The sequence below is a fragment of the Gymnodraco acuticeps genome, unplaced genomic scaffold, assembly GCF_902827175.1.
Source record: "Gymnodraco acuticeps unplaced genomic scaffold, fGymAcu1.1, whole genome shotgun sequence".
In the NCBI taxonomy this organism is placed as follows: domain Eukaryota; kingdom Metazoa; phylum Chordata; class Actinopteri; order Perciformes; family Bathydraconidae; genus Gymnodraco; species Gymnodraco acuticeps.
This window is the reverse complement of record NW_022991358.1, coordinates 175,078-189,277: the sequence shown is the minus strand read 5'-3', so window position 1 is coordinate 189,277 and position 14,200 is coordinate 175,078. Positions and strand designations below refer to the sequence as shown.

Below are 14,200 nucleotides of genomic sequence, written 5' to 3'. Positions count from 1 at the left end.
AAACAATGAGAAAAATAATATAAAGGTTATTTTCCATTTCCTCTTTGATACTGAGGTATTCTCCATTCAAGCTCTAATGATCCATATGCTTAATAGACAGAGTTTCGTCTTGCCATCTTTCTGCATAATTCACTATAGATTCTAACAGTTCTACTGCTAAATCCTTTGCATTGGAGCTATTGCTTGTTACTCAGATTTAAATTCCCTCTTTTGCTCTATAAAATATCCCTTGGTACAGAATTTACCAAGACAAATTCTAACTTATTGCGGGAAGATCCCACAAAAAGCCATCCTCTCCTGTGGAAGAAAACACATTAACTGCCACGTGTGTGTGCAAAACATGTCATGTGATGTGAGACTGATAGCATCAATAGTGGATGGGTAGGCCGCAGTCATATTCCTATCTGGATTCTAAACTCAGTTGGCTCGGGTGAACCGGTCCTCTCTTCTGGAGTGAAACTACTTTCCCAGAAAATTGACTTCACTGTATCCAAACCTTCTGATTTAGTTTTAAGCTAACCCTTCTCTGGACTTTGCCCCTTTCTGGTCACCCATACACGATTTCTGAATTTAAACGGAAAAGGTGTGATAGTTAGATATGACCTGACCTTTGCCCTAGGTAGCTTTTCCATACTTATAGAAATATATTCAGCCTTGTCAAATTGATTGGAATGTCCCAATTTGTTTTACAGTTTTTTATACTCCACTCTTTGGCTGCTCTAATGCCTGATACTTATATGGTAAAGACCAGATAGGTGTGATTCCTTTATCCTGCAAGGGTGACAAAAACTTTCTCATTTTTAAAGTGAGTGACATTATTCATTCCTATTTCCTCAGTTTTTAGGAAAAATACTTATATGTTCCGCCATTTTAGCAGACACTGTGTTCCAGTTGCTCTGGTCAGAGGATAAACATGTTTATGACTCCCTCCAGTTATCAAAGGTCACAAGGAAATACTTATTCCCACTGGGAGTGCGGGTCAGAAAAGGACCTGCTTATGTCAGCACTAAAAATGGTTAGTGGTCCTTCCTCTATTATTTTAAGATGCTCAGGATGAATTTTCTTAAACCCATCCACCTCTACACATTGAAGACATGTTGACCATGTGTGTTGTAGGTGCAATCGCAGTTTTGGTAAGAGGATTTTATTGTGGAGACAATATTTCCTCATCTGAAATAGGCCCACATGGCCTAAACTGCTGTGTAATTCACGCACAACCTAAGGAGCTTCTTCAGGTGGTACGTGAATGCTTCCACCCTTTTTCCATATTCTAGGGAATATGGCAGTCCGGTGGTTAACTCGTCCCGTGCTTTAAGCAAGGTAAAACTTCTCTATTACCCTGATAGTTAAATGATATCTTATCTATATGGCTACGGACATGATTCCATTCTACATGCCTGCCTTTAACTCTGCAATAAGACCCTCAATAGATGGGCATGTGTCAGCGTTTCACCTTTCACATTTTTGAACTGCCTTTGTTCCCAATTATTAAGCTCTTCTTTACCCGCTTTTTAATAATAATCACTATCAGTAATAATACGGATGTGTGCTATTTTTCCTTTTTTAGCAAAAGGAAGTCCCTCAACAAATGGCCTTTTCCTCAGCAGGCTGTACCTGGTATTGCACCCTTTTGCTTGCAAAGTACTTCACCTGAATTAGTTTTCATTATAAAGGCCCAAGTGGCTGCTTGGTCACCTTTTCGCAAACTCCCATCTGTAAACAGTGTTATCTGTGGAGTAGCGGTTTTCTGTAAGGGTTTCAATGTTTCCCTTTGTGGCTTACTTCCTGTGGTCCTCTGCACCCCACATCTGGATCAGACATTATCATCTTCCATTTTCTTCATCTACTCATCATTGTTTTTTCTCCCTGAACAGTTTGTTTAGTAGCTTCAGATATTTAAAAATAAAGAGTGTATATGCACATTTTGGTACCTTGAGACATTTCCCTCAGGGCTGGATACATTTTTAATGCAAGTGCAAGATGCTTCTCTTCAGGTGATAATTTTCCCTCTGTTCCTGATCAAGTCATGGACATGAATAACACAGATTTTCTATCACCCTGGTTCCTTATCTCCACATTGTTAGTTTCTGAGAATGGGTCTCAACATACTATTTTGGTTTATGATATTTGATATTATTGTTCTGGTGTTAAGATAATTTTTTGAATCTCCCTCTTTTCTTAACAACTGGAGCTATGTCTATTTTAGATCCGACTTGGTTAAGAGTTGATTTATTCATTGGTGAGAGGAACACTATTTCCCTTGTGCTGGGGTGGGGGTGGGTAGCCTGGGAGAGTTCCTTAAAATCTCCAGATCTTCCTCTGTGCTGAGGCCATAAAACTTTTAATGGTCTTTCGTGGTCTGCTCAAATTTTCTTCCCCTCCAGAGGTCACGCCTGTCTTTGACCCTGTGTGCTGCGTGTTTCTGCAGCACCTCGGGAGCAGAGAAAAGAGGAGACCTTTTTTCCAAAAGTGCATTCTCCTTCATGAGAAAAATAGCACCACATTTAACTCTCATTGACTTGTCTTTAAAGCGTTCTTTAAGGCTTGAATTGAGTTTTCCGTTGTGTAACGGAAAATCCCATTCCCAAACAGGGGTCAAAAGTAAATAGTTTAGTTGATTTTGGTAAAGTATTTGAGCTTTAGCTTCGCAAAAACGTTCTCATATTAGTTATGAAGATATTTTTGGGGCTTGATATCTGCTGATAGTTCCCACATAGGTTTTTTCTTAAAAGTACATTCAAAACAACCGGTATTTGTGGGTCATCTGATCACCACATCGCCTTCTGACAGTTTAATAGTCCTTATCATATTATCACACTGTTATTGCATGCTAGGACCTATTCTCTTTGCCAGAGCTACTGCTATTTCTCCTGCATGTTTTAGCTTCCTATTAGCAGGGTTTATTAACATGGTTTGTTGATCCAGTTTAAGATTTTCAATATTTGACATTATTATTTTCCAACATTCCTTTTTCCTGAATATCAGGTCTAACAATGTGGGTTTTTTTTTTTTTTCTTTCTAGGAGTAGTAGATGGGATACTCCTAAATGGCATTTTTTGAGCTTTTATCCCTGTATGGTGGAGATAGGGTCTCAAACATTATACCACCTGCTTGTTGCTCTCTGTCAAACGGTAGTCTGACAGGAAAGTATTTTGGTCACGGTACGCCCGTGGGTCTGGGCTAAGCTGACCAGGGCGGGCAGAAGCTCCGGATTTTGCTTCTGTGTATCCCCCCTGTGTGGTTGGCTCCGAGTCATTAAAAACTGCGTTCTAACCTCGTCCGCCATTTATTTTTGTTTGTTTGTTTTAAAAAACAACACAAAAATGTATTTAAAGGGTTCAAGTTCACTCTTTTATACACATGCAAGTTCCTAGGCTTTACTCTCGACGGGTGTACAGTCCGACTATACCGTCACTTGGTTCTAAGTTCTCTTTCTGGATTCAGTTAGTACATGCGGGTACCTCAGCTAAGAGTTTTATTTACCGAGCTTCGAATTTTTTAAACAGCATAGGTACCTTTAGACCTATGTTTATCTTTATTAAATCTCCTATTAACTCTTCCCCACGTTATGTTTTAACGCAAAAGTTCAAACCGCAGCTCTTGGTCAAGTCCTACCTATAAGTTTCAAAGTAATTGGACAAGTACTGAGCAGTGCTCCTACGGCTGACTTCACTTTAGCCACCTAAACCTGTGTTAAAGGGACCACAGGCTTCTCAATTTGACTAGGGGAAAACGAACCTTCTTTAGCTTCTTTAATCAGACAGCTATATCCGATATAATATAACCCTCAGTCCGGTGCAATAGTATTAACTTAAATTACTACACTTTCAGGTTTAATTATATATATTCTAGGATTTGGGGTAGGTATTTTAACAAGACTTTCAGCCTGTATTTCGCTGATTTGTATTCATCGACTTTTTTCACTAGGTCGTTTTGGTTCTTGTATTTTGACTCTGTAAAAATATTACTTTTCACAGAGCCCCACGTTGGGCGCCATGTTTAGAGTTTTGAGAGGTCCTGATAATTTATTCCGGCAAATTATTCTGACCTCCTAATTGACCTTTCCGAAGATTATTGAGTCTATGTAAGTTTGCTGCGTGGCTCAGATCCACCAACGTCAGCAAGATCTCACCTCTACTAACTTCCCGAAGAACCAAGGTTCAATTAACTGCTGTTTCAATTCAGACAACTCTTTTTTAATCTGTTTAAGCGATCCCGAAGGATTTTGATATCAGTAAATGGAGTGTGCTCCTACCTAAGTGTGTGTGGCAGGGTGCAATCTTACCTTTGACGCAGGAGAGGAGAGCACAGGTGTCTTTTAAAGGATCCCAATCCAACAGGTGGGATTCAGTTTATTTGAAGAAAAATAGGTCCAAACTAATACAGGGTTTTTACCTTCTTTCTTTACAACATTATAATCATACTAACAAAAACACCGTGCTGTGATCATGTTCAAATGAAACTTTAATTCACAGTCTTACATTTATTACCAAAATGTTTTAATTTCAACTGCCCATTTCAGTTGTGACATTTTAAAATTCTCCCGATAGAATTTAGAGGTATTTCCTCGTAAAAAGACCGGTGACAATAAAAAGCGCATTCAACTTTTCATTCACCCATTTATTCACATCAGTTTTCATACACTTTTTCCGACACAGACGGCGGATTAACACTCAAAAACCCATTCCTGTCCGCAAAATTCGAAGGAAGGTCCTTACAGGTCGCGGTATTTATAATTTTCAAACACTTTTTCCGACACAGACGGCGGATTAACACTCAAAAACCCATTCCTGTCCGCAAATTTCGAAGGAAGGTCCTTACAGGTCGCGGTATTTATAATTTTCAAACACTTTTTCCGACACAGACGGCGGATTAACCTTTCAAAAACACATTCCTATCCGCCAAGAGTTCGAAGGAAGGTCCTTACAGGTCGCGGGTTATAATATTCACCAACACATCTCTCATCAAATCATTCCACTCAGCCAACAACCAATAAATTCGAGAGATATTTACCCCGTCTAGAAAGACCTTACCGAGAGCTATTAACCCAGCTCTGAAGCACACAGCCTACCCGGAGAGAGTCTACCAGGGGTCACCCCCCCTCTCTCGCGCTCTCTCAAAAAACCAGTCTCTTTATGCTAAAAAAACTGGATCCTAAACCCAAAAAAACAAACATCCCAACATGTTCCACAGCTGTTATGGGATAAGACACCCTTTCATATGAGGTAAAAAGGACATGAACTCTCTTTGGCCTCTTAATGTTTCTCCCCTTAGTGTGAAGCCCCCCCTCCCTGTGGACTGCTGCCAGAGGAGAGGAAGAAAACTCAACCTAAACAACCCCCTTTGTTTTGTTTATACTGTAACTATAGAAAACCTAAAATATGAAGCATTTTCATTGTGAGTTATACAAGAATATAATTGATTATATTTGATTATAACTAACTTTCGTTTTTAAGTATTAAACATACTATGAAAACTCACAACACAACGTAGGAGCTTATTGGGTAAATGTCATTAGTTGTGCATGAATTTGGTCATAATCCAATGTAATGAACAAATGATAGGTGTTTATGTCATTTAGCTCTATGGAAAGTTATGAGTATTTCAAAATATGCAAGATGGCGCCATGCAAATTGCAGTCGCTCCCTGTGTCTATTACGTTTTTGTATTAGTGATGTTACGTTCGCGAACGAGCCGATTCGTTTGAACGGCTCTTTGGTACGAACGAGGAGAACCGAGTCGTACTTGGTGAGAGCCGTTCTTTTTATCGTTCAATCGTTGGTCCGCACTCACTGCCTGCCAAAATCCACTCGCCTTTTAAAAAGCTTGATTTTGTTCCCCAAACGTATTCTGTGAAAACCCGCCCCTACTCTGATTGGTAGGTTTCAGCACGAGGAGTGAGATGGGGTGGGTCTTAACAGAATACGCGAGAGAGAGAGACGTCATAACAAGTGGTACAGGACAGGTAGGCGACGTGTTATTCGGATGAAAATGAGCCGGAAACGCAGCAGCATTTGGATGCACTTCAACCAAAACCCAGGCAGTGATAAAGCGCACCATTTGTAAAGGCAAAATATCCTTTAAAGCAGGGTCAACAAATAATCTCCATCGCCACTTAATTATCGTTATGACTGGTGATTATTTTGCAGATAAACCTAGTAACCCCGCCCCCTTTAAAAAAAAAAACGGCTCTTTGAAGGAACGGAGCCATAAGATCTGGCTCCCTTCAAAGAGCCATAATTCCCATCACTATTTTGTATTTTAACCACTTTTCTTCTTACTACTGTTGACATGTATATATATATTTACTATTTATTTTAATTTTGTTGCATTTTAAACTCACTTCCAATGCTATGCCAACAATCATTTTCTGAATTTGGGAGCAAACAAGTATCCTATATCTTATTAAAAAACTAAATTGCTTGGAAATCCATCCAGTAGTTAATATTCTAATCAGGTAGATCTACTCTCCAGAGCAAACCAGTATAGCGTGGTTAAAAGCCATTACGTTAACCCCCTGTCCTCGTCTGGATCCAGTTAGTTGAGTTCAGCTGCTTTTTAACATTCTGTTGTATCTGTTGGAGACAAAACATCAAACCGAGTCTCCTGCGTCAGATTGGGGGGTCTTTTCTCGTGGTCTAGAGTTGCCGTGTTTTCAGGCTTCTGGTGGTTTTCGCGGACAGCCTGAGTGGCTTCACCGCACTCTGTTTGTCTTGGATCATTAACACCAGAAAACCCATCAAGCTGGAAGGATTATGAAACTGGTTTTTGCCTCAGGAGAAGCTTTCCTAAACTGAGCCGTACATGAATAAACTTGATGAATTACAGCCTTTTTAAAATGTTTTTGGGGAAACGTTTTGTCAGTTTATTTGTGAATATTACTTCTTCTTCTTTCACCGTCTTCTCCAGCCAGCTCTCTACTCACTGATCCACATCCAAGATTACTGTGACCATAAAGTTCTCGTGCCATTAAACTAAGCAGAGAACATGAGCTCCAGGCCAGCGCCTCATCAGAGGAATGAAAAGTTTAAATGATCGGAGAAGCGTGGTTTTCCTTTCTCAAATGCTCTGGTTACAATCCCACAAAAGGAATGATGGGAGATTTTCCGTGGCGTCCTTGGAGGCAACCTCAGCAGCCATGTTTCCCAAGAGAGGGGTCACAATGTCTTTCCCCCCTCCCCGACTTTGGAAACACTGGAATATGAATTGCTTCAATATGACGGGGCGCCAGGAGCAATTAGATGGGGCTCTTACATAAAGAGCCAGAGGGAATAGTTTCAAAAGGAAAGACAGAGGACAAAATAAAAAGCAGAGCTACGAAGAGACCAACCGTGGATTTGAGTATGTGTAACTGCACAAGATGGGTTTTCAAAGCTTTGAAGTTGTGGTTCCTAAAAAAAAGTACAGAATACTGAGGAATAACTGAGCAATTCTGAAACGATGCCAAGTTCCTATTGTCAGACAACTTATAATGTATATGTTTAAAATGCTCGTGCAATTTTAACTTCAATTGCCCCAAATCTTTTGAAGGTTAGATGACAACGAATAGTTTTCCAGTTAATCAGACAGTGGTGTACTTATTGCAGTTGTTATGAGCTAAGGAATACATGTTTGTCTTAAGAGTTGTGTACATCAGTAAACATCGTTCATGTGTGCCCAAATATTCATGCCTAGTTTTCTTCTATTTCTATATTGGGAAAGACGACTTCTTCTCTGCTACGAGTACAAGCTTTAGTAGTACACATTTCTCTCCCTAAATAGCTGCAGTAGATGGGTTTGATGATGATGTTTAAAATCATTGAATGAGTCTATTAATTAATTTCTCTTTAGAGTCTATAGAAGGGCATTTTGACTGTAAAAAAAAAGGGTATCTAAGTGGCGTTTTAATGTGTAAAAGTAAGGTAGAAGTAAAAGCCTATCCTAATTTATCTCCATTTCCACAGTATATCCTCTACTTTGGGATTTGAACCTGCATCCTTTTCGTCTCAGTCCTGCTCTCCCCGAGAACAGGGAAGCTTTGTGTTTTGTTGTGTTGTGGAATCTGGATCATCCCTCACATGTATTCTCACAGGCCCCGGCTGATTATCTCTGCTCACTGAAGCTCCTAATGTGTTTGTTTCCTCTCCAAACATGCCCATTTCTCTCCTGTGCAGGACCACTAATTGCTCCATGAGGAATAAGGGGCCATGGCGTTGATGGGGCTCCGTCTCCTGGCTCTGGCCGTGTTTGTTGTCGTTGGAGTAAAGCCACAAATCCAGGGTGACCAAATGAAGCCGTCCAGGGCACCTCTGATCCCTCATCGACCTTTTGTTGTCGTGTGGAACGCTCCAACCGAGTCCTGCCGCCTTCGATTCAAAGTCGACTTGGACCTTAGTGTTTTCGACATTGTAGCAAACCTTAACGAAACCCTAAGCGGACCAAACGTCACCATTTTCTACCACAGCCACTTGGGATACTACCCATACTATTCCAACTCCGGGGTCCCTATCAACGGAGGACTTCCACAGAACCAGAGCGTCTCCAAACACCTGAGCAAGGCACGGGCGGATATTGACAAGCTAATCCCGCACAAGGACTTTCGAGGACTGGCTGTCATTGACTGGGAGAACTGGAGGCCTCAGTGGGTGCGAAACTGGGGCACCAAGGTTATCTACCGCAACAGATCCAAGGAACAGATCCGGAAACTTCACCCGAACTGGCCGGAAAGCAAGGTGGAGAAGGAAGCAAAGGAAGGGTTTGAGAGGGCTGGGCAGTCCTTCATGAACATGACCTTAGCCTTAGCGGAAAGTCGCAGGCCGGACGGACTTTGGGGGTTTTACCTTTTCCCGGATTGTTACAACTACGGGTACAAGACGCACCCTCAACGGTACACCGGCGAATGTCCCAACGTGGAGCACGTACGCAACGACCATCTGATGTGGCTTTGGAAGGGGAGTTCTGCTCTCTACCCGTCCATCTACCTGGACTACGAACTCAAGTCTTCACCCAACACGGTCAAGTTCGTCCACTATCGAGTCAAAGAAGCCATGAGGATCGCATCCATCGCCCGTACCGACTACACGTTGCCAGTGTTTGTCTACTCCAGACCCTTTTATGCGTACACCTTTGCTGTTCTTTCAAAGGTAAGCTTTTCAGTTCTGTTTCATAAAACCCTTTACAAAAACGTTAACTTCTTTCTTTCATGATAATTGCAGTTTTAGACTTGGTGTTGCTTTACAAATATTATAATTAAATGGTCTTGAAGTACAGTATACTTTTGTATTCTCTCATGTACCATACAGATGCCTTCCCAGTATGTGTGTTGTTCCAAGAGCATTTATAGATCATGAAAAAGTGGAAGAGAAGGAGTAAAGTGTTTGTTCTTCTGGCGTCGTCGTGTTTCAGAGCGATCTGATTCACACCATCGGGGAGAGCGCTGTCTTGGGAGCGTCAGGAGTCATCCTCTGGGGATCATCAGAGTATTCACGAACAAAGGTAATGGCACAAAGTAAAACTAATAAAAGTGGTGTACACTTGGTTAAATAAGTTCAACACTAGTTTTAATACCAAAAGCTTTAAATATACTATAATCAGAAGAAAGGAGAAGCCCTAAACCAAATGCATATTGTTTTGATACCATTGCTTCCATATTATGGCACACTTTACATAAAACAAGTCATTAAGAATTAGGACGATACATATGCAGTCACTGCGCATAAAATAAGGCCTTGTCATTTTTGACATCATTATTCTCTTGAATAAACCAAAAGAAAAAGCATCTGATTTATGTGTGAAAGTCGTCTGGATTGTTTTCAGTCTGTGGATGTTTTTACATCCTGGTTACAACATACTCAGCTATAAATCTAGGAGTAGAAGTATGTGTCATATGACCAGAACTGATAATGTTCTAACTATGGAACAATTGAAGGGCTTCTTTTGACTTGAGTGTTACATTTCCATGGTCAGTCATCAGACTCTTGAAACCTGTTTGATCTGGGATTGTGGAAACGGTATTTCGATCTCTCTGTCTGTACACACAACCTGAAAGTGTCCCTAATTTGACCACTACTAACTATTGTCTCCTGCAGAGGAACTGCCTGACAGTGAAGAAGTACATCGACGGTCCGCTGGGACATTACGTCATCAACGTTACTTCTGCCGCCAAGCTGTGCAGCAAAGCGCTCTGCAAGAAGAACGGCAGGTGCGTCCGAAAGAGCCTCGACTCGGGCGCTTACCTGCACCTGAACCCACGTTTCTTCCACATCCACAGAAACCCAACACCCAGAGGTCCACGCTTCCACGTCAGCGGACACCTCAACAACCACGACATCCTGGACATGAAGCACAAGTTCACCTGCCAGTGCTACCAGGGCTGGACAGGTGTTTACTGCGAGATGCCCCAGGCTCCAAACCCCCCTCCTCCAGATCAGCCTGCCGCCCCCTTTCCTCACCCGAGAGAGAACTGCCTTCTGGGAGAGATCATGCTCCTCATATCCCTCCATTTCTCCTGCCTATGTATCATCCTGTTCCTGGGACTCTGTCTGGTTATCAAGTGTTGGATATTGTAGACGTCAAAGCCTCATTTTGAGAGTTTTAGCCCGATCTGAAGTGTGACCAGATGCAGTTCCTCTAATGTCCACTAGTGAGCTGTATTGAAATGAATGGGAAAACCTCCAACTTCCATTTACAAAAAAAGCAACAAACACAGTTTCAAAATGTATTTCCTTCATCTGATGTATGTTTTAGATCTGATTTTGAGCTCTGAAAATGTTCTTGTATTGAAGGATCATTTCAAAAACAATGTTTTAAGGATGAAATACCACTTTTTTAAACCTCCACAGAAACCTCTCATATATACAGTAACTAAACCAACCACAGCCTGTCAGTCAATTGTCTGTTTTCTGCCACTTTTCTAAAAGGACATCCCTTCTCTAATCCACGTCTTTGTGCTCCTCTGTGTTTCTAGGGTTACAACAACAACAGTTCTTCCAATCAACCAAAACAAAGCAGGCCACGGTTTATCGTGCATGGAAAACATATCAATTCCATATAGTCTCGTATTGCAACTTGTTATTTTTTGCCAAATAGGTTTAACATAAGCTACTGTAACTCTGTTGCCTTTACTTAAGGAGAAATAACAACCTCAGAAAGACAGAATCATAAAATTGCTCATGCAGGAAGTAATTTTCTAATGGCTCTGTTTTACACACAAAGCAATTTTACTGTAAATTCCTAGAAAGCTGAACCACAGGTTACTTGTGTCTGCAACCCCAATACTCCACTCTTAAACGGTATGCTCCAAATGTTCCACAACATATGTCATAAAACACTGGGTCTCCATGTGGATCAATCTAACTGAAGTGATCTTTCCAGAGGATACAGGAGGAGAATGTAATGTCATGAGAATATACTCAAAGGGTACACATTTGGTTGAGATTTGCTACAAAGTGTAATGCTTTATATGCTTCTGTGTTTTACGACTCAAATAAAAGAGATAACTGAAATTGTTACTGCTCATAAATGTCTAAATACAACAAAAGTGTGCAGGGTGGTTTGCACTGTTTCTGTGCAACCTTCTTTGTAGAAATTGCACGTTTTCCTCGTGTTAGCATTGTTGTTTCTCCAGTCCAAAGACATTCAAGTTATGTTAATAGTTATCCTAAATTGGCCTTTTATGATCATTTATTTTGACATTGACTTGTCTGGTGAAAAGCTAACGAGAGAGAAAGTGATTTTGAGTTCATTTTCCCAGCAGGACACCGTCCAATGAATGCTCTGCAGAAACCTCAGTAAACAATCAATAAATCAACCAAACCCAACCAGACAGTTGGGTCGGTTTAGACATGGTTTAGTTTGGGATAATGAGGCTGACATCACAGCCTGCTGAGTGGATCTGTGTTTGGGTGGCGATGGTTCAGTCGGTTAAATGAGTCATGGAGCTGTGGCGGGACGGGTCACATGACCAAACAGTTCAACAATAATGCTGTTTGTCCCACGGGAAAGGGAGTGCAAAACAACCATTTTGAGTGATGAGAGGAAGATGAGAGGAAGAGGAGAGGAAGAGGAGGAAGAGGTGAGGAAGAGGAGGAAGAGGTGAGGAAGAGGAGGAAGAGGAGAGGTTCACAGATCACCAAAAAACGGTCAAAGCAGAGAAAACTGAGGATTACAGAGTGTTGCAGTCAGCTGTTTATAAATCATCGTCTTTGCCAACTCGACTTTAACAGCAGCTTTAGAGTTTCATGTCTGCTGATGCGGGAGGATCAGGAAGCTGCATTAATGTTTGTTTTATTTGTTTAGATATTTATTTTTAACTAAAGAGATGTACAGCTTAGCAGTGCCTGAACTAACTGATATATGCAGGCAAAGGGACAGCTTTGAGGGAATAGAGCTGCGGTTAGGAAATGGTTAGCTTAGCCCTTGTTTTGGAGGTTCAAGGCCTTGCACAAAACCACTTTAAATGATCGGAACATTTTTGTAAATGTTATAGGGACTTTGCTTACACAAGTCGGGGGACGTGGAACAAGCTTTTGTCGCGATAACCTTTGCAGACACAATTTTTTATATACATTTATTACTTTAAAGGTGGTATAGGTAAGATTGAGAAACCGGCTCGAGATACACTTTTTGTTATATTCCATGGAATGCTCTTAACGTCCCGATAGCAATGAATATCTGAAGTGCTTTGACAATAAATCCATAAAGAAAAGTCATCTGTGGAAGCTGTAAAAAGCACGACCAATCATCTGAGCCGGCTAAAGTAACTGGATGGCCTACCTGCCTGTCAGCCTTCCATCTGGGCACAAACTTATCTCGTGCCCTCATTGGTCATGTGCGCGTTCGTGTGTGTTGGAGGAGGGGCTCTGTAAGGAAGTGGCAGATTCTTTCCGGTGTCAGTACCAGATATGTTCGGGCTACCAGATATGTTCGGGTGTATTTCCGTCGCATCCGTCATCCGTCATATTCGTCATATTTTACGGCAACTCAAGAGGGCCATCACGGTCAAATTCCGAACATTTAAACATAGCCGACACTTCATTCTTTAGTTTGTCCGTTATTATATGTAGAAGATTATACTTTTTCTCCGTCATGTTGTTTCCTTAGCAACAACTTCAAACAGGCATAGCCTACACTTCATTCTTTACTTTGTCCGTTATTATATTATGTAGAAGATATAAATTTTTTCTCCGTCATGTTGTTTCCATAGCAACAACTTCAAACAATAACAACTAACCGCTAGCCGCAAAGCTAGCTTCACAGCCACTGCTCCGTTTTCGGAGACTTTGCACACGTTTTTCACAAACATGTTCACACGCTAGGAGTACTTCCACTAGCTTCGTCTTGATCTGTAGATGTGATTTGATGTGTCGTGTGTCCCCCAACTCCTCTCCAAAGTTCAGATATATAATAAAATACTCAGGGGAGTTTCCTGAATTTTCATGCCCAAAGCCAAGCACTAAGCCCTGGGTAAATTAAGAGGCTGATCTCGGGCACTTTTGTCCACTTTCCCTGGTGGTCGAAACTCAAGCCAGACATCCCTGGAATCGTCTCGGAGAGTAGATGATCAGTGGGGCCTTGTTTTTACTGAATGATGTGTTTTTTTAGGGCCGGGACTCGATTAAAAAAATTAATCTAATTAATTAGAGGCTTTGTAATTAATTAATCGAAATTAATCGCATTTTTAATCGCATATACATATTTGACCTAAGAACAGTGAGAAGCAATTTTTTTTCACATGGATTTTAGTATACCATTAGGCGCATTCACACCGCAGTACTTTTCCCACAAAGGTTCATGAGAACTTAGTTCATGAGAACTCTTTGAACCTGGGGGAGGATTAGGCAAATGAAGCCGCTGACGTCACTTCTTCTTCTTCTGCTTTGGGTTTACTGGCAGGCCGCAAACCACTTCACGGCGTATACTGCCGCCCAAAGTCCCCGGCCGGAAGTCCCCGGAGTTGGGGACTGGCTTCAGTAGAAGCTGCTGGGAGTCCCAGCAGCCTTCCGAGTAAATCGCCAGAACGCCGACACCTCCTCATCTCCACCGCTCCCATGTTTTATTTTGTGTTGCCATAAGTTAGTCTCTCTGCATTTCTGCGCTGGGCTAATGCTAATAATGCTAATGCGAGGATAATAAAATGGCGGCTTCACAACACTTTTTGGGAGTTTTACGAGGCGTGGTTTGCAATCCGCCCAGCCAATCAGAAATATAGCTATTTTCTCAC

General features: G+C 41.4%; 1 protein-coding gene across 1 annotated transcript; it reads left to right on the top strand.

The window, feature by feature from the left end:
• The first annotated feature begins 8,186 nt into the window (after positions 1–8,186).
• Positions 8,187–10,547, top strand: hyal6 (hyaluronoglucosaminidase 6). Its single transcript, XM_034240675.1, has 3 exons — positions 8,187–9,122; positions 9,385–9,474; positions 10,068–10,547. Exons 1-3 carry the CDS (start codon positions 8,187–8,189, stop codon positions 10,545–10,547), a joined length of 1,506 nt encoding a protein of 501 aa, XP_034096566.1.
• The last annotated feature ends 3,653 nt before the right edge of the window (positions 10,548–14,200 follow it).